The 22680-nt window shown below is 34.1% G+C and overlaps 1 protein-coding gene across 1 annotated transcript in view; it reads left to right on the forward strand.

The window, feature by feature from the left end:
- Positions 1-2355: 2355 nt before the first annotated feature.
- LOC138710378 (probable tyrosyl-DNA phosphodiesterase) overlaps positions 2356-22680 on the forward strand; it is a 38299-nt gene continuing 17974 nt past the window's right edge. Inside the window, exons 1-5 of the mRNA XM_069841258.1 lie at positions 2356-2540; positions 4317-4427; positions 8738-9188; positions 14561-14680; positions 19496-19591. Coding sequence (XP_069697359.1) covers positions 2501-2540; positions 4317-4427; positions 8738-9188; positions 14561-14680; positions 19496-19591 — 818 coding nt within the window. The 5' untranslated portion in view covers positions 2356-2500. The remainder of the gene's footprint in view (positions 2541-4316; positions 4428-8737; positions 9189-14560; positions 14681-19495; positions 19592-22680) is intronic.

Here is a 22680-nt window from a genome sequence, read left to right on the forward strand (position 1 = left end):
TTTCACAATGTCTGCTGGGGATAAGTCCAAGTTAATCTTCACTGTTGATTCACCACTCATCACAGCAACAACCTTTTGTAGTTCTTCATATCCAGGGTTTTTTGAAAGTACAGTGTCCACCTTAGCTCTTACTGCATCTGCAACTTTACCTCTACCACGATTCAGTTGTTCCACAGTACTATTTATAATTTCAAAACTTTCAGATAGTGAAAGGTGCCTATTTTGGAGACTTTTGAGCGTTTTTATGATGCATGAGAATGTATGCTGAATGTGAGCTAAGTCATTCTTCACACTTATGTCACAGGTAACTGTTTTCGCAGTATCAATTGAGACTGCATCTTCAGAGTCCAATGCAAGGAGAACATTGTTAATAGAGTCTATATGTTCGGCATAATATTCAACTGCTTCTAGCCATGTACCCCATCTAGTTAAAATTGGCTTTGGTGGCAATGGAATTTCAGGGTACATTTCTTTCAACACGTTAACTCTACTGGGAGCTTTGAGAAATACTTTTTTCACTGATGAAATCAACAAATCTACTTTAGGGAAATTGTCTCTGACCACTTCTGCCACACGATGAAATGCATGCGCCACACAAGTAAAATGAGTCAATTTAGGATATACAACAGATAATGCTTGTCCAGCTTTGACCATATAAGGGGCAGCATCGCTAATAAAGAATAACACATTATCGTACATAATACCCTTTGGCCACAGGATACCCATAGCTTCGTTGAACAGTTGAACTATAGTTTTGTTATTGCACTTTTCTAGAACATCACAATGTAAAAGAATTCGTTCAGAATATTGTTCACTTAACAAACCGATAACTACATTACCAACAAGTCTACCTTCTTTGTCGGGAGTCTCATCAATGGAAACCCAAATTGAACTATCTTTAATTTCATCTCTTATCTTCTGTATTGTCTCATCGTAGATGGATGGAGCATACGTCTTCCTAAGTGTTGACTCATCCGGGATTGTATGTTGAGTATATTTTTCAAGGAATTCCCTGAAGACCTTATTCTTTAGTTTGTAGAGAGGAATATCAGCAGAGATGAGAGAACGGCACAGGTCGATGTTAAACTCAGATCTTACATTCGATGTTGTTGGTTGTGTTAAAAACAATTGTCTCTGCTTGGAATTTAGTTGTTTGTTGGCCTGATGTTTACTAGTTGTAATGTGTTGTTGCACCAGGAACTTTTGTGTAGATGATACTGCACACTGACACAAATTACAAAATAATATTTTATTGTCAGTTGATAAACCATCTTCTTTAAATTCTGAAATGTAACTTGTTAGTTTTGATTTTAAATTGACTGAATGACGTACTTTTGGCATATTTACCGTCTTTATAGTATGATTTACAAAACTGAACCTATGTGTACTCTGACTGGCATTTAACTGTTGAGCTGCACAACTGAAGTCTGTTAAAAATTTTAAATTAAATTAATACAGTTTTGTAACTTACTTTCCCATTGTTGATAGGACTGCTAATTTTCAAATAACTCTGATGTTAAAGGGATTACTGAACATGTGTTTAAATCTCTATTGTTGAAATGTATTTTTAAAAGTTAATGGAATTTTGTTTTGTTTTATTGTTAAACCTAATATAATATGGACTGTTTTATATGAAATATGGAAAATATATGGAAATTAACGAAAATATGTACTAAACTCTAAAATATGGAAAAATATGGAAAATAAAAGTAGGATTTTTCAACCCTACACATTGTGAAACATAAAGATAATGCAAAATATAAATTATATTAGCTTTATAAGTAAATATGTATTTACATATAAATCCTTTCCCTGATTATAACCAATAACGAACATTTCACAAGCATCAATGTGAAATACGCAACGAGCTAGCACTCGATAGAAATACGACACAGTCCTGAGTCGACCATGGACAGTCTATTGTTTGTAATTGCTAACCGCTTGGAGCGCTTTATCATGAGATTTGCGAAAAAACACCTCAAGCTTCGCGACTGTATATAGTAGACTGTAATTTAAGTGTGCTTATATGCGACAGGTTCATGTTTGTAGATTTACTGGCATGTAAAAGAACTCCTGTGGGACAAAATTCCGGCACACCGGCGACGTTGATATAACCTCGGCAGTTGCGAGTGTCGTTAAATAAAACATAACATTTTAACATTTGAAGGTATGGTCACAGTATATACTAGACTGTGGTATGGTCATGGTCGACCGTGGTATGGTTAATATTGTGGGAAAAATCATGTAGATGAGGGAAATTGTTTTGCAATATTGTAGGTATTTCAACTCAGAAGATTTGGCGGCTCTGCAGTCAAGGAACGAACTTTTATGCGCATTACCGGGCCTTCAGGGGCGGGAGGTTACGTCTAAATTGTCATGTGTAGCAGTGTAAATTGTTTAAATTGAATGTATGGAATCTGAATATATATCATATATATGTTTTTTTAAATTCCTTTTAACAACTTAATTTTCTTCTGTGAATGCGAGTAAACACGACAGGATGGAGGCTGTAAGCAGTAGTGTAAAACGAGCAAACACAGGTAATATGCTATACTGTAGGCCTACTCCACATCCACGGTGAGATTACGGGACTTTGGGAGCAGATTTGCAGATAATTTTCAATAAGCCACAGAACGGTGTGAGCGGAATGGGTTTCGCATGGCGTTGAAATGATTGTCTATATTCTTACCTATACAATATGGAAAACAAACCTACGTTCTAATGTACGGTTGATAAATCTAACCTAAATGGTGAAACATCGATATCTCCCCATACTTCTCTATTATTTCTGTCTAATACCTTATTTCTACACTATATTCTACATATATATTTAATTTTATTCGTTCATTCGTTTATTCATAGTGTTGCCCAAGGGCAGGTCTTTCACTTCTAAACCAGCTTTATCCAATTTTTCTATTTTCTGCTTTCCTCTTAGTCTCTGCGTGTGATCCATATATCTTAATGTCGTCTATCATCTGATATCTTCTTCTGTCCCTAACTCTTCTCCTGTTCTCTATTCCTTCCAGTGCATCCTTCAGTAGGCAATTTCTTTTTCTCCTGATCAATTTCAGCATCATTCTTTTTTCACCCACTCTTTCCAACACAGCTTGGTTTCTTATTCTGTCTGTCCATTTCATACGCCCCATTCTTCTCCATATCCACATTTCAAATGCTTTTAGTTACTTGTCTTCACTTCGTGTAATGTCCATGTTTCTACCACCATACAATACCACACTCCACACAAAGCTCTTCACTAGTCTCTTCCTTAGTTCATTTTCCAGAGATCCGCACAAGTTGCTCCTTTTTCTATTAAAATTCCTTTGCCATTGCTGTCCTCCTTTTGATATTCCTCTTTTCATTTATACCATTAATGTCGTCGATGATTTCACTTCCAAATTGAAACTAACTAGCACTGAATGATGCATGAACTGCTTCCCATCTTTTGATTTCACGTAGAAGAGAGAGAGAGAGAGAGAGAGAGAGAGAGAGAGAGAGAGAGAGAGTGAGTGAGTGAGTGAGCGAGTGAAAAAAGGAATTACTGAGCCATCTATGCTCTGTTTCAGCTCTTTTGAGATCATTGCCTTACATTTTTACCCTTTAAAAAAAGAGAGACTCTGTCGGTACATTAGTATTAGTTTATATTAAAATTGATCAGTGTATGAAAAATGACAATGAAAAAATTTGTGTGTAACTTATTATGTTTTGTACTGCATTTAGCAATTTTATATGTTTATATAATGAGAAAATCTAAATTGTTCGTAATAGACCTAACAAATTTAGGCTCTTCTCTTCTTTGTCAATATAAAAATTGACCACTTAGACAAAAAAAAAATGGCTACCATATTCTAAGTCCTCTTTGGAAGACTTCGATTGATTTCGTGAGAACTTAGGTTTATACATGAACATATTTCTTATGCTCTGCTTCTCCTTTGTTTTATTTCTTTTTTGCTTTTCTGTCTGTTTATAGATCAAGCATTATAAATATATATAGGCCTAATCTATAACAAAGATATATTCAAGGGGTTAATTAGGTGCAAAAAATCCTTTCTCTAGTTGTGTGAACCAAGCACTGCCCAGAGGTGAACTTAGACAAATTCACGCTAATTGGTAATTTTTGTGTCAAAGATTGTACATAATAATGTAGCTGTATAAAGTTGTAAGTTTGAATTCTGAATTTTTCAAATGTAACTTAAATATTTGCGTATTCATATGTGTATGCAAATATGACTGTGCATATTTAAATGTAATTTTATAATTTATAAATGGAGTTTGTGTTCCATAATACTCATTGTTTCCTTTTAAATTTGTGTTCGCAGATGATGGTGGTGGACCATCAGAATTAAAAAAATCAAAAGTCGTTTGCAGTTATGGAGAAACATGTTACCGCCGAAATCCAATACATTTAATGGATTATTCACATCCACATTGTGAGTTTAAATTATTTTTATGGTTTAGCCTATATGAGGTATTGTGAATACAAAGACAAAATCAACAATCCTTTGCAATATAATTTCTACTCCTCATAGAATTCACCATGTTGAACATTTTATCACAAAAGGACATAATATGCCTTCTAAGCCTCCAGTCTATATTTTGAACAATTTTAATTATTAAACACTGGCATACAAATTGCTATATTTGATACAACATATAATTATTCTAATTGTAGCCTTATTCATTTGATTGTCTATTTTATCTGATTGTTTTAATCCAATAATATGTATGATTCCATGACTCATAACACTCTTTGCTTTAAAATGAGTATACATGGTTTTAAATTACATATAAGTTTTATCACTGTACTACTTTCACCTATGTTCAATTGTATTTGTCGTCTAACTATATTACCTGAAGATGACTTATATGAAAAGTCGAAAATATTCGTGATACTTAAACTAATTTATAATATAATAAGAGTAGCCACTAACAATGGAAGCATTGCTGACACATTTTTCAGTGCCATCTATGTGTCAGACTGCCTCCGTGGTCTGTCGGTCAGCATGCTGGCTTCCAAATCTGGAGGTCACGGGTTCGATTCCCGGGTTTGGCTCTCGGTGAATTTTTCTTGAAGAAAAATTACCTGAGTGTCTAGAGTCTGGAAATTAGTATGAATGTGAGTGTGATTGTGAGTGTGCCGGGTTAATATTAATTAGCCAATCATCACAATATAAAATACATCAGGACTGTCACTGGGCAGTTACCTGAACACATGTTTCAGCATCACATTGTTGACAAGTAACTCCATCTGTTAGCACAACCATAAAGCACTAGTAGATGCTATAGAGTAGGGCTGGGCACATTACATGATTCTGAGAAATGAGTGCTGTGTGCTTTAAAGAGCGGTCCTTGCGAGCGTGGTGACGTATGCATACTGTACGTCATTCAGTGTCATTGTCAGTGCAGTGGTGACTCTGCAATATGATGGCGAACTTTGAAGACGGAGCTTCCGCTCATACATTAAAGTGGCTGATGAACATGATAATGATGATGATAAGTTCTGTATCACAGAATATTCCGAAATGACATTAGTAATGCAGTATTTTTTTAATATAGGCTAACCTAACTGATTAAGAAGTTCAATATCCAATGCCATTATTCTTTAGGCCTACAACATGCTACTGAATATGACAAATATGTTGGTAATGAACGCCATAAATTAATACAACAACTTAAAGAAAATGTTTCTCAGCTACTTTATATCAGAGTATCTATTTGATATTTATATTGCATTATAAGTTATTATACAATTAGTAATATATAATTTTAAATTATACAAGTATTATGTTATATCACAGTATAGTATGTTACAGTTTATAGCATATATCATATCATATCATATCATATCATATCATATATCATATCATATCATATCATATCTTATCATATCATATCACATTATATCATATGTCATGTCATTTTGTATTATATTATATTATATCATATCATATCATATTATATTATATTATATAATATTATTATATTATATTTATATTATATTGTGTTATATATTAACAGGATAATAATAATGCACTTAGTGAATCGGCTATGAGAATTAGCTACAAAATTTGCCACGAAATTGCAAGGGAATTGAAAACATTCAACGAAGATGAATTCATCAAGCAATGTTTAATTATAATGGCAGATGAACTCTGTCCACAGCAAGTAGGGGAAGTGGAAGCCATACGCCTGTCTCGTAGAACCGTGGTGAGGAGGTTGCAGTATGTGCGTATGGGTTATGTAAATAAGCCTAATGATTTGTGTGTGTGTGCATAGAGCGAAGTTTATTTCATTAAATTAATAAGAGTGTTATAAATTCTGTAACGTACAATGGATTGATGTAATACCCTTATAAACTATTATATACTGATAGACTGAATGACTGGAACAACCGTTGCTCTTGCTATATTAATGCAGGGAAGGTAGCTGTAATGCGAGTCCGCCACTGTGTGAGCGTTCTGCTCTGGCTGGAAATTGAAGTGCCTTGCGGAGTGAAAGCAGCTCTGGCCGACTAGACTGAGCCGCTCTCATGCCCGGCCCTGCTATAGAGTTACCAAAAAAATAAATAATGCATGTGTTAAGTCACGAATTTTTTAAACACACTTCATAATGATCTGGATTCGTTTCTCACATGTTAGAATTATTCCAACGTTATTTTCTCACACTTCGAAGAAGAGGAATTGGTTACATCCATGCCTGCATAACTTCATACCTGATAATGATAGATTGAGAAAACTTTCACTATTGCATTTTCGTGAAATTTTATACTTATTTGATGTATCACTGTATTTCCATTTAGATTTTTTAAATTTAATTCACGATTCCTGCGTCCTGTTGGCAACATACTAATATGGTACCTTCAGGGCCTAATCTTATTTTATTATGATCAGTTTTATCCAGCATAACTCTTTTCATTTTATAGAGGACTAGTGGCTTGTGCAGCAAACACTGCAAACTAAGTCCATAAGAAGTTCAAATAAAAATTGTTCAGATTTATTTTCAATGAAGAATACCAGACATTTTGAAAGTTACTTGCTTCCATAATAGTGAAACATACTCCCTCTGAATGTTTTTTTATGCAAAATACTTTTCCTTGAACCTGTCTGTCTTCAGTTCTTGAGTTTCAATGTGAAATCGCAAGTAACAATGTCAGGACAATCAGCGAGTTTTTCATGTGGGGGTAATGCAGTAGCTGTTTCAGGTCAATGTGGATTGTAGGTGAAAGTTAAGAAAATGTAAGGTTTGTCATGCTTTGAACAAAAGACTTAGCATCTTGGTATAGCTGCTGCATGCTTCGTGAACTACTCTGAAATGTAGAGGACAGAATCACTTTTTTTCACAAGAGATCTTACTGATGTGATCAAGAGACTACAAAATCTTGTAGGCCTCATATTTTATTAGTAAGTAATACCTTTTGGTCTTTTCTTAGGAATTGTAATTTTTGCGCTTCCTCCAGAAAATACTGATGTACCAAATACTGCCGGATTAATTTGTGTAACAATGAATGTTATCCCGTATATTTTCTGTAATATAAGGCTGTTGTGAGGAATCTATTGCTGAGATGCGGAAAAGGAGGTGAATGATATGGCAGTGTTGTAGAATCTTATATGCGCCCTAAATAAAACTGTCCATCGTAAATCGTTAGCAGTTTCAGTGTTTCATTCGTTGCTGGTTGCGGGAAATAAACTTACTCATCACGGTAGCAAGAAGTGAAATGGCCTGCTATTTTCCCTACAACAATATATGCTTGGCAGCGGTCACAAATAATCTAATCGATTAAAGCAAAGAAATATGAAATTAATTTTGATGTAGTCTAAAGATAAGCTAAAATAGGAAGCATGACTCAATTACTACCAAGGAAAATTACAGAATCACACATATAAATAATCACACCGCCATTAAATATATGAAAAAGACCCACACAACTTGAGTAATAACTATAAAAATATTTAATTTTTGTTACCTTACGTAAGTTTTATAGTTTTCAGAAACATATATATATATGTAGCCGTTACTCAGTAAATTACAGAAATGAAGATCTAATATAAAATATTCTTTCTTTGCGTCTACTTACAAAAAACCCCAAAAGGTGTCACTTTCATATCATCAGTATAGCATTGTGTTGCATTAACTATAATATTTCATTTTTAATGGTAATAATGTCATCAAACATTCTTAAGTTTTGTAGTTCTTAATATCCAATACATAGCTGTACTCAGAAAACTACAGACCAGAGAATCAGACCTGTAAATTATTTTTTGTATGTTATAAAAAAATTGCACAAATGAAGATCGACATATCGGCAGTATGATGTGAAAGAATCTGAGCCATCTGAACTATAACTATGTCAGCAATCCTGTAGGTCATGGCCTTCGTGTAATAGTGTATTGTGTATTGTAGTGTGTGTTTTGTTTTATTCTGAAATGCAATTAATTAGTTCTCAAAACTGACGAAAGATGGATTTTGGAAAATAGGAAAATGATGTAGGAAAATTGACATTTCACTGAAAACTACTATTTTTTTTAAAAACTTTGGGTTCCGAGCTTCAAAATGAGGGTCATTTATTAAAATCCGTTCAGCCGTTTTTCCGTAATTTCCATTACCAGTTCAAATTATATATATAGATGTTAAGCTACTTAGTCTTGACTTGTACTTTCATACCATAAAAAAAAATTGCAGTATGATAGTATTCATTTATTGATATTTTAAAAGTATTATAACGAAGACTTTTGTATTTCAGTGGAAAAACTTCTTTCCATGCAGAAAGATGGAGAAGATATGAAACTTCCCGCAGGATATAGACCAAAAATTGACACAGATACACTCTTGGACCAGTTGCAAATGTGCCGTGATCATGGTATTGCTGCACCTCTGAAACAGAACCGTAGAAGCTCTTTGCCACAGGAACGTAGTCAAGATACTGAACCAGCAAGAGCAGTAGAAAGTAGCAATCGTTGTAACCAGAGTTCTAGGAAGAAACAAGGATTTGCATCTAGATTGGCTTTTGCCAGTCCTTACAACTTCTTCCTTACGGCAATTCGTGATTCGTCTCCTACTCACAAGGAACTTCTTTCTATTAGATTTCATGAACTCCTGGATCCTACTCTTGGAGATTTGGATTCGTCATTGCAAATAAACTTCATGGTCGAGTTATATTGGTTATCAGAGATGTACAAAGTATATGGACATGAGTAAGTTTTTTTTAATATATGTAAGTTATACTTAAAATGTTTAAATTATTTTTTGACGTGATTATTTCAAGTAAGTATATCTCGACCTGAGATTTGTGAAGCGTGAATCTCTCATCTGAGTTCTTCTATGAGTATTTCTCCTTATGAGATAATACCAGAAATCATCTTTGCTTTATGCTTCCAATAGATATATTATTATGATGTACTGAAGAATGTATGATATCCTTCATCATATTCCAATAGAGATATTATTGTGATGTACCGAAGTATGTAGGATATCCTTCATCATATTCCAATAGAGATATTATTGTGATGTACTGAAGTACGTAGGATATCCTTCATCATATTCCAATAGAGATATTATTGTGATGTACCAAAGTACATAGGATATCCTTCAAGACTAGTGCTTAAGTCTGTCATAGATTTATCTTCTGTCTTAATGCTGTATGTACTACGTTTTATATTATGGTTTTGGTTCATCTTTTCCTTGTGCAATTACATCTGTTCCATTTTTTTTACTGTTATATATTGTACTGTAACTTTTTTTTTACGACTCAACTCAGAGCTTTAAAAGTGAAAAGATCTCACCAAGATGCTTTCTGGCCTGAAGTTCGGTTGCTGTAACTGTTTCAATTAATCTGAATTCCATTTTAGCTTTAAAGACTTTGTGTGTGCCTTTTATTTCTGGTTATTCACTTTCCTCTGCCAGTTAACGTGCTTCCTGCAGAAAATATCTAATTTTTTCATGAAATGTTGCTTGTTTTTGCTTTACAACACAAGAGTAGGGAGAGACAGAGATAGGGTTAATGTGTGTTGAATGTGTTTTAAGAATGCATCATTTAGCTTTCCTTTTCTATATTATTTGTATAGATAATGTGCACAGTGAAGGCCAGGAGATTGATAACATGATGTAGTGGTGGCTGACTTCGTACACTAAACACAGATTCACATTCCTGTTAGAAAAGTGCACTTCAGCAAATAAATGGCCCTTCAATAATGCAGTATGTACCATTTGTTGCAGAAGATTCCAAAAAACACGTTCCATATAACAGCTTGCTCTAGACAAGTTATAATTGAGGCATTCCCAAGAATAGCAACATGTTACATAGTTTTTCTCCGTTTTCAGCATATATTGAATCCTTAATAACACATCTCCCTCCCGACAAAATATTATTTCCCTCCAAAAAAACAGCATCCTATAGAAACATTTGAATGTTGTTCTGCTCAATGCTGTTACACAAGATCTGAAATGTTCGTTGCTTCGTATCTCAAATTAGAGATTTTGCAGTCAAGTTCTTGTTCAGAGGACACCTGAATTTAAAATCGCCTTTTCACTGGTGTTTTCCTGAATAGATTACAGTAATGTTATTGATAATATGAAAGCTTCATTAACATTTCCATTTCACTAGTTTGCAAATTAGACACAATTAAAGGGTACAGAGAAAAAATGAACAGAGTCACAATTCTCATAAGGTTGACATCATTTAATTTAGTATTTTATTGCAAAATTTATGTGTTTTTCTTATCAAAACTGGCAAAGGAGAATTACGAGGGGGATCCAGGAAATAACGACCGCTTTGTTGTAATAATTAAAAAAATATATATATTTATTTGAAAAAAAACAAAGTCTGTTACATAACTGAAGCTTCCTTTACTTCTCTACATAATCACCACCTACATTTAAACATTTGTCGTATCTGTTCACTAGCTTTAGAATTCCCGTGTTATACTCCTCTGCCGCCAGTTCATTAAGTCAGGTGTTCACTGTCTTCTTCAACTCTTCATCACTTCCAAAATGCGTACCACCCAGAAAGTCTTTCAGCTTAGTGAAAATCACTAGGAGCAAGGTCTGGACTATAGGGCGGATGATCAAAGATTTCCCAACCGAATTGATCCAGCAATTCTCGAGTTGAAGCAGCAGTGTGCGGGCGGGCGTTGTCGTGAAGAGGCACAACTCCTCTCGAAAGCATTCCTCGCCTCTTGTTTTGGATGTCTCGCCGTAGTTTTCGTAAAGTCTCACAATAACGATTTGCATTGATCATAGTGCCTTTTGGCATGAAATCCAGCAAAAGAACACCTTTGCGATCCCAAAAGACAGTAGCCATGACTTTTTGTGTTGAGAGAGTCTGTTTGAATTTTCTCGGTTTCTTGGGTGATGAGGGATGATGCCACTGATGTGATTGGCGCTTGGTCTCTGGGGTGTTGTGGGACACCCAGGTCTCATCACCAGTCACAATTTGATCAAGAAAGGCGTCTCCATCTGTGTGATATCGCATCAAGAATGTCAATGCTGAGGCCATTCTCCGAGTTTTGTGTTGGTCACTCAGTTGCCGTGGAACCCATCGTGCACAGATTTTGTGATAGCCAAGATGTTGCGACACAATTTCACCAAGCAAAGAACGAGAAATGTCAGGAAAGGCAATATGCAATTCGTCGAGTGATGTGCGCCTGTCTTGCAAGATTCTGTCGTTCACTTCAATCTTCAGGTCTCTTCTGTGATGAGTGATGGGCGTCCGGGTCGAGTTTCATCGTGGACATTTGTTCGCCCATTGTTGAATATTTCGCACCATTTTCTCACATTTCTTTCATTCATTACAGTATCACCATACACTTCTTTCAATTGCCGATAAATTTCTGCAGGTTTCAAATGTCGGGCATTCAAAAATCGAATCACACTCCTCACCTCACAGTCGGCGGGATTATCAATCACGTCGTTCATTTTGAAGTGACACAAAATGCACAATGGCGACTTGTTGCAACCAGTACTCACAACATTATGAGAACACATGTTAAGGAAGCCAGTTGACCTTCAAACAAGGAAGGGGAGTCAGCTGAACGGCGGGTATGCGCGAACAGTCGTTATTTCCTGGATCCCCCTCGTATTATTACGTATACAATCATCCTTTCCTACATTTTCATTAGGAACAACAATAATTTTGCAGTAATATACTGAATTAGATGATGACATCACCCTTAAGAAAACTATGACTCTGTACCCTTCAATTGCCATTCTTTAAACTTTCTTTATAAAATTATTAACAATAAGTTGGACTGTATTAGTTTATTTTATTATATAACACCATAATATGCACCCAAACTTAATACGAAATTTCGAAATTTATTTTTCATACCTAGGGAAAATAGGCCTACTGAATCACACAAAAATTCTCTAGTTTTTCAAATGTTGCACTTATACAATAATTACATCCTCATTCGAATATTGATATTTTCAATAATGAAATTTTCTTAATACAGAATAGTTTATAATATTTTGCTGAATATAAGATAAGGCAGAAATATCTCCCAATTTTCAACTGCACATAAAATGGGAATATTGAAGTCAAATATCAAACAGTAATATAAATTTATTCATTACGGCAGCGTTTCTCAAACTATGGTCCGTGGACCACCTGTGGTCCTTGAGTTGTGCCCTTGTGGTCCTTCAAAAAAGACAAGAAATAATAAAATTCAAACGAATTACGTATCACACTATAGCTTAAAATCTCAGAGTTTGGAAATGACACATGGCAATCGCCTTTCACTTTTTCTCCCAGTACTAATATTTTATGAAATTTATTACCCTACCCGTGTACCCACTTACACTCTCAGCAACAGAAGAGGGATTTAAAGCACTATGAACTATGCATTTCCCTGAACATCTAGTGCCCAGCCAGGAACCACCCAAATTCATAACAGATGATCGAACCTTTTCATATATTGTTGACTTCCTTAATAGTTTTGCTGACACCCAGTCTGCACATTGAAATGGGCACGTAACTGTACGTCGTACACCAATAATAGAATGTGAAAGGCAAGCTCTGGTTTATTTTTAAGCATTGGTTTTGTTGGTGGTATAATTATTATGAGTATTTCTTACTTCGATAGAAAGTATAAAGTAAATTGAAAAATAAACTCCAACTTTCTGTGGAATAAACCTTTCATATCGAAATATAGTATAGTGCACATGCTGGAAAGTGAGTAAATAGTATTGTTAACGATATATACTTACTTATGACTTTTAAGGAACCCGAAGGTGCATTGCCGCCCTTACATAAGCCCGCCATCGTTCCCCATTCTGAGCAAGATTAATCCAGTCTCTACAACCATATCCCAACGTCCTCAAATCCATTTTAATATTATCCTACCATCTACGTCTCGGCCTCCCCAAAGATCTTTTTCCCTCTTGCCTCCCAACTAACACACTATATGCATTTCTGGATTTGCCAATATGTGCTACATGCCCTGCCCATCTCAAACGTCTGGATTTAATGTTCCTAATTATGTCAGGTGAAGAATACAATGTGTGCATTCTGCGTTGTGTAACTTCATTCTCCTGTAACTTCATCCCTCTTAGCCCCAAATATTTTCCTAAGAATCTTATTCTCAAACACTCTTAACCTCTGTTCCTCTCTTCAAGTGAGAGTCCAAGTTCCAAAACCATACAGAACAACCGGTAATATAACTGTTTTATAAATTCTAACTTTCAGATTTTTTGAGAGCAGGCTGGATGTTAAAAGCTTCTCAACTGAATAATAACAGGCATATCCCATATTTATTCTGCGTTTAATTTCCTCTCGAGTGTCATTTATATTTGTTACTGTTGCTCCAAGATATTTGAATTTTTCCATCTCTTCAAAGGATAAATTTCCAATTTTTATGTTACTATTTCATACAATATTCTGATCATGAGACATAATCATATACTTTGCTTAATCATATACTTTGTCTTTTCGGGACTTACTTCCAAACCTATTTCATTACTTGCTTCAAGTAAAATTTCCGTTGTTTTCCCTAATAGTTTGTTGATTTTCTCCTAACATATTCACGTCATCCGCATATTGGTTACTATTCATAGAGATAATATAATAAACACACATCCAATTTGATTTTTTTTCGACAATGCATTTTTGTTTATACAAGCAGTTAAATTTAACCAGTTTCATAGTATAATAACGTGATACCAGTATTACAATATAATTATGGAGGTGCACACTTTCCTTTTACTCTTGTCACGACCATGACAATGCGATAACAAAACAATATCCGACTTCCACAAGGTGTTCAAGAACAAACTTCAGAAAAGATTTACCAACAAGTTTAGTGTTTTTAAAAACAAATTTCACTGTAAAATAAAAATAAAAAAAAAAAAAAGAAAGAGAAAAAAAGAAAATTCCGCTCCCCACCCCTGGAAATTGCCGCCCTAGGCAACTGCCTAGGTTGCCTAGGCTTAAATCCGGCACTGTCCCCATTTGCATGGCTGCCATAGCTTTAGTCTCATTCCATGTTTTTCCCATACTGTCCACCTCTTTGTTTACAGATCTCCTTCACGACCCTCTTAATACATACTATAATTTTTGTCCTTATTTTTACAGGGAGAAGCCATTATTTTTATTATATGGAGAGGAAGATGATACCGTGAGGAATGCAAAATTATATTTCAAGAATATCACAACAAAGAAAATAAAACCATCAGCCTTTGGACATCATCACACGTTAGTACATCATTGTGACTTGCATATCTTCTAGAGTGTTTTGGTAATGAATACCTGTACAACTTTTCTTTTACATATTCTGATATTAAGTTTAAGTAATTATTTTATACATTTATATCTGAAGATTTTACAGTGTATTCGTTATTCATATATCAAAACAAGTATATCGATATGAAGCAATATGAATTTACTATCTGCATTTTTATACAAAATATTCAGTTAAGGCTTACAGCTACATATTAATTGCGGTATTATTATTTTAATTCATGGCAAATTTTATTACCTGCAGAAAGCATTAAATTTAACTACATATCGCTCATTCAAGTGAACCATTATTTTAATAATAATAATAATAATAATAATAATAATAATTTATTTATTTAATCTGGCAGAGCTAAGGCCAGTAGGCCTTCTCTTCCGCCCAGAGCCAGACTCTAATTCTAATTGAACATAATTGCGTACATAGTTATTACAATAATATTTAGACCATAAAACAACATGAAAGTAAATAATGAAAGTTGGATAAGTAGTGTTAGTGTGACAATAATAAACATTGGTAAGAAATAGTGATAATAATAATAATAATAATAATAATAACAACAATAATAATAATGAGATAATTTAAATATTTATTCTGTGATATATATATATATATATAACCATGAAACCTGAAAGAGCTATTACTGTTAACAAGAATTGTTAGAAAAATATTTCGTTAGTCTATTCTTAAATTGGTTTGATGTCTGACAGTCCCTGACATTACTCGGTAGGGAATTCCAAAGCCGAGGAACAGCCACAGTGAAAGAAGATGAATATGAGGATGTTCGGTGGGAGGGAATGGATAATATTGAGGAGTGTTATGATCGTGTGTCTAGGTTATGATGGGTGGATAAATTTTGAAAACGAGACGCAAGATAGACAGTTATTATTGGTTCTATTGGATTAAATCAAATTTCGATCCGAAAAATTCTGACATATTCTTCAATTAATCATATGGGGTGAATATTAGTGGCCATAAACATTGGAGAAAATATGTGAATTATCTATTTTCTGATCTACTCAATATTAACTTTAACAATTGGAAAGCGGCCTTAAACAAACGCAGAGTCATTTGTTTTCACTTTATTATAATATTTGAGTGAGGTGGCACTGACATAAAACGAAATATTATTTTAAAACTGATATATCTTGCTAAGTATCGGCCCTATTAAAATTTTGCATGGAATAAAACTTGTTAAAAATATTTCTGTTTCATTCTCTTAAAAAAATCAATAATAAGCGAGATATTTCGATTTAGTTACTTCATGTAGCATGTAGCACGTATGGGCGAATCCAGAAATGCATATAGAGTGTTAGTTGGGAGACCGGAGGGAAAAAGACCTTTAGGGAGGCCGAGATGTAGATGGGAGGATAATATTAAAATGGATTTGAGGGAGGTGGGATATGATGATAGAGATTGGATTAATCTTGCACAGGATAGGGACCGATGGCGGGCTTATATTAGGGCGGCAATGAACCTTCGGGTTCCTTAAAAGCCATTTGTAAGTAAGTAAGACCCCTTTATAACATAACCCTTCTTTTAAAGGAATTATTTTGAATGCCATGTAGCTTAAAATCTAAGTGGAAACTAACTTATACCAATTTTCATAGGAATCAGTTCAGCCATTATTGAGTGAAAAGATAACAAACATACATACAAACAAAACTTTTGAGAATGCTATTTCAGTCCCAGTATAGTTCATTATACATGTTTACACCAGTTATAATTATTTTTGTAAAAGTGAAAATTACCAGAAAAATTTAGGTTACACTTTTATTATTAGTATAGATTATTGTAAGAGATTATTATTATTTATATTAAAGAGGGCATATGTTTCAAATCAATTAAAATTAAATGTTACTGTGCGGAGTATAATTGACATTTTCATTATAAGGTTTTAAATGTCATCATCAGCTATCCGGGTTAGGCCTGTTTGCTTATACCGTCCCGTCAAAAGAATACATCTTGTAACCGTGTGGGTCTACTCACTTTTCAGTTGTGTGAATCTCAATGTTTTCTGCCTTAATGTTTCCTGATGGTTCTATCACACATTCTCCAAAGTTGTATAGTTTATTATTTATGTCTTCATTTCGATTATAAATGATGTGAAATCCCAATAGTTAAAGCCAGCAACATACTCCATAATCTGATCACCAGTTACAATTTTAATTTTAATGGAGCCTTCCCTTTGAATGCCATCACTTCAGTTTTTATAGTGGAAATTTTTAGATTATATTCTGTCATTACTTCACTTATAAATTAAATTGATATTTGTAAATCATCTACTGAATTTCGAAAACTGCATAGTAGTCTTAAAATACTGTAGAATTATATTTAAGGCTTATTATTTACTTTAATCGATTCTGTGATTCATGCTAACTTTTAATGGTGTCGTTCATGTATATACAGGAAGGTCATTGGGCATCCTTGCTTCACTCCCTCATTTATCACTTCTGTTCTATCACTAATTCTTATTCCATGTTCAGTAGATATTGAAGTGGTGATGTATAGGCTTCACATAGAATATATTGCTTTTTTTTTTTTTTTTTTTTTTTTTTTGCATTTTTTGACGTTTTTGAACTAATAGGGCTTTTTCATATTTTTTCGGTATTTTTTGGTCATTTTTAATACTTTGAAGAACTTTTAGATAATTTGGAATGCATTTTACTTTCTTCTTTACCGATAGGTCTGTTAAATAATTTTCTAACAAAATAGGTCAGTAATAATTACCTACTGAATAAGTGAATAACAGTGAAGTTTGAGTTTTATAGTTTGGAACAGACTCTAAAGTCCATCCCTCATTCCACTGAAGGCTTCACTTCATACAATGGAAGTAATATAAAATGCTTTACAACACCTTAGTTTAAGTGAGGGCTTTGATCACTACTGTTCTTTTGTCGGTACGAGGTTGTCTTTAGAATTTATGTTTGTAAGAGAGGAAACTTTCACCATGTCCTGGACAGGACGTTGTGTCCTCAACTTGGTTCAGAAGGGATGTCTACTGCAGTAGACAGTATTTTTTAACACAAAGATTGCAAGAATGCATGCTGCGCCCACAATTTATTTTGTCATTCACACTCCGTCCTCTGGAAGATCTGGTAACAAAAGTGAAGCTTGGAAGGAGGAGGAGACGGAGAATGAAGGCACTGATATGGACCACACTGATTGAAACACATTTTAAACCCTCATTAAAATCTATAGTTTTCCCTTAAAACCTTCATTTTGTTACATGTTCTTTTCCTTTATCTTAGCCAAATTCCAGGAAGTTGCCTCCTCTCTCTGAGATTTGCAAGGCAGTCATTGAAACAAGGTAACTAATTTTTAAGAAGTTGCGGTACGAGTACAGTGAATAATATTTAAATGTCATTTTCTTTTAATTTTATGTCATTTTTCCATTAGTTTAAGGGCATTTTAATGATCATTTTAAGTAGATTTTTAGGTCATCAACATCCGCCCCCTAGTACTATGTTACTAGTCAGCGATGTATGCAATAGAGGAGAAAAGGAAGTGGCCACCCTGCCCCACTATCTCTTGCCTTAGTTGCCTCATGAGTGATGCCTTATTGGCATATGAAGTTCCAACCTGTTTTCAGAGAGTTGATTAAAGAACAATAATCACGAAGAAGAACTGGAACATATTTTATATTGCAATCCGTAAAACCTAAACAAAGCAAATTGAAGTCGTTAGTACCTGTCACACAAAACTCAGTTCTGCATATCATATTGACTGCACCTTAATTTTGGCAACTGGTGGCAGGCAAGATCACCGAACAAAATACCTCTCATTCATTAGAAGAAACCTTGACTGGAGACTAAAGTGGACTTTGTTATAGCATCTTGCTGGATAAATTTAAAAGATTGATTGATTGTTTGAATCTGTATCATTATAGTTCTATAATTTGATGTACAATTTAAATTTATCTTGTAGTAGATTTTCTTTATAAGAGATATTTCCTATTATCTCTTGACTTCATGAGATATTTTATCACAAAGATACATTCCACCTGATTTATGCATTGAACTAAAAATTCTGTAATATCAAGACTTTTCCTCATTGTTATTGTATTTTGAAATTATGTTTTGTGTTGTCTGTAAAATTGAAATACCTAATTAGTGGATTACGCAATTTGAGTGAACTAATTTTTATTCTAATAATATTCTTATTATTATGTTATTGACCTATTATGGTCTTACATCATCTTTCACTGGTACTGGTATTTATAAACTTTGCCTTTTGAAATGTATCTTATGATATACTTTGGTAATCTTTCCAGTTCCATTGTTACAAGGTGTTGCTTCCATTTATTTTTTTCTGTATTCGTGTATGTATAGTCGCGACGCTGTTATTCCCGGCATGACTCCTTCTCTTTGCTTACGCCACACTGTTAAACATTATCATGTCGTAACTCCTATGATAATAAATCAAATGTACTGTAATTCAGCAAATGAGCGGCAAATAACGTCTTCGTGTGCTTTCAGCGAATGCCAACAAAAGAGCCAAAATGGCGGGCGATTATATTAAGTATTTATCGAGCCTTAAGAAATAAATAGCGTCTTCCTCAGCGAATCACAAGACGCACACGTTTAAATGTAGCCGACCTGCAATGTGATTGGCTGCCGGAAATTAGAGCGATGGGAGTATAATGTGTGTTTGAATGTTAAGTTTTTTTAATTTATTCTCGTTTCAGTAGTCTAGCAGTGTGCATTTAGCAGTCCTCATAAATTTCTTACAATAATAGAATGTGATTTTATTTTCGTTTTCATTTTTTATTTCAGAAAAATGTCACTTTTCTATTACAAAGATAATAGTATGAGAGTAGTTGTGAGCACCGCCAATCTTATTGCATCAGACTGGTACAATCGCACACAAGGGTAAGTAATTTATTTTTTGTTAACTATATAACATCACAAATATTTGAAGAATCTCTTCCCTTAAGCTACTTGAACATGATCAAATTGTACATCCAATTTAATACTTTTAATTTACTTTAAAAGTTTTCCTATAAACTTTCTGAAGATTTATCATTATTTAAAAAGATTTCTCAAGACTGTTTCATATTGCTAAAGATTTGACAGGATTTTAAAACGTGTGCTTCAAGTTCATTGTAACTATGAGGACCTAATACCTACCAAATATTGCAATATAAATATATAAATCTTTTGGAGAATAACTAGGCTATATAACATAATATTTTTATCATTTAAATGTACAGTACTCCAAAGCGATGAATAATACAATTGCATATTGTTTCAAAATGAAATATTTAAGATTAATATTCGGCTAGGTTTATAGGTTGGCTGTTATTTATTGAAAAAATACATGTATTGGTATTTAACTCGAGTTACCTGCATTGCATTTTCCTCATACATATAATTTTTCATTTTGTTGTGGTATTCAACAGAATTCATGGCATAAAGGCATGAGTTTAATTCCTATAATTAAATTAACTTGCAAACAACTTCAGTTGGCCAGGATGCCATGTTTTTCATGGTTCTTGGTGCCATAATACAGGGTGGACCACTCGAATATACTTAATTTCAATTGTATGTGACTGGTAAACGGTTGAAGATGGAAACCTACAGTAATGTTTATATGAAAGGGAAACTCAACAAGTTTCGATATGCACATCACCATATCTCTATGTGAGCTCCAGCTGACTGTGACGATATCGAGGCGATGAATGATTTCTTGCCAAGCACGTTGGAGCATGTCTTCTGGAATGCTCTCAATAGCCTCTATGATGCGCTCCCGAAGATCTGACTGGGTGGCGTACACTTTATCTTTGATGTAGCCCCAGAGAAAGAAAGAAACCTAGCGATGTGTAGCATGGTATTGGCGAATTCCACTCATTTGGGTTTGTCATCCGGCTCCAGACGTTGCATTAACTGCACTTTGTATGCGTACATTTTGAGACGTTTGTGGACAATTTGTTGCAACGTTGATTTTGGTACTGGAAGTTCCTGTGAAACTCTTCTTGATGACTTCCACAGGCTTTGCTCATGCACTGCTTGAACATTTGCAACCATTTCGTCGGATGTTCTACGATCACCACCATGCTTCTTCAACACCGATCCTGTAGCTAAAAATGTATCGTGCCACTTCTTAATGCTTTTAGCAGTTGGAGCATTATGTTAAACACTCGGCGATACTCCCTTTAAACTCTAACAATTGATTTAAACTCCACATACCACAACACAGTTTGCGCTTTCATCTGCGGTGTCGCCATTTTGATAATCGATACAGTCTATGAAAAGAAATCGTGTCTGCACACCATCTACCGACAGAATTCGAAACTTGTTGAGTTTTCATTTCATATAAACGTTACCGTGAGGTTCTATTTTCAACTGTTCACCAGTCACATACAATTGAAATTAGGTACATTTGAGCGGTCCACCCTGTATTTTCGAATCCCTTCAAAGAATTGTTAAATCTTCAGTCGATTAGAGCATGTTCTTATTTACTTTCAAGACAATCAAAGACTTTTGAAGTATTATAAGTGATTTGATAGTAAAACTTGTATTGACAAGCCTTGCAGTCTTGTGAAGCATTGAATTTGATGGAAATTTGATTGTGTACAAACAGCTTTACACATGAGAAACATCAGTGTTATTATAGCTCAGAGTTTGTATGTATGTCTTTACCTGTGTACATGTGATTATATATAGGTTATGAGACATAGTATCAAAACTGGCAAATTTTTCAGTGTTGAGCAAAAACCTCCAGAGACGGAACTATGATAATTAAGAAAGTTGTCGTTTCATTTTTACGTAAATTGTTGTACGTTTAGTTTATCTTGGTATTTTAATTCAACTTCATAATTAATATAATTTTGCCTTCTTTTTAATTTGGATTTGGCCACTTTGGTTGCAGTTTTATGTAATTTTGCCGATTTGTAATTCTAAATAGTTTAGGAGAAAGTTGTTTTTGACATCACGCATGCTTGACAATGTGTGTTTTCGTTAAAATCTCGAAATGAATTTTTTTTTTGCAACATGGCAATACTCTCTCGTAATATTCGGTGTTAAGATAAACAAAAGTCGGTAGTACAATATAAACCATATAAAACTGTGTAATTCTAAACCTTACTTTATTATACTGTAGTTTTAGAAATGCAATTTCGGAAGTTTCCTAGTACCCGGTACTCTTTACTTAAGCCGTTAAGTCAGCCATTGTTGTATAGGATATGTGTATTTTCCCTGGACCAAAAATATATTACAAACTGACTAAAATCACATCTAGTAACAGACTATTAAAATTCTTTTGAGAAAGGAACCACTGTGCAAACACAAAAACGACTTATGTGACGAGTACCGGGTACTAGGAAACTACCTGCATTTCTGTCATCAATAAAAGAGTCATAAACAAGACTATATTAAAAAGTGGCAATGTAAGAAAAGAATAAGGCATATATTATATAAATAATACTGATAAAAATGTACGACTTTCAGCATAATAGGACATATCTATACCTAATGAAAGAGAAATAGTTTGTCAAAAATAATGTATCACTCACTACAGTCAAAAAAGAAGTAGTCTTATTGTCAAATGCTGACACCTAAATCCTGAGGTATTTTTCTCTGAAATATTTATAGCATTCGAAGTAAACTTTATTTAACATATTTTGTGTAGATGTTGGTTAGAATGTGCTGTTAATTTGACTGTCTTATCCATCCTTCCATTGCTGCATTCCACATCCATTAGAATTTGCACTTGCTTATTTTGTGATGAGCGTTCTCGTACCCATATAAATTTAGATATTTGTTGTATTCTGAAGCTTGGTATTTACAAATAACTGTAGTCAGCATCAGAAAGCAATATAAATTCCTGATGATTCATTGCCCATAATTGATCTGAAATTGCCTGGAACTATACTCATTTTGTATCCTGCACTAAATGTACTGCCAGCGAAGTTAACTGAACCATTACTATAGATGAGGGGCATTATTGAGTGAATTAACTC

This window comes from Periplaneta americana, chromosome 12 (genome assembly GCF_040183065.1).
Source record: "Periplaneta americana isolate PAMFEO1 chromosome 12, P.americana_PAMFEO1_priV1, whole genome shotgun sequence".
Taxonomy (NCBI): Eukaryota; Metazoa; Arthropoda; class Insecta; order Blattodea; family Blattidae; genus Periplaneta; species Periplaneta americana.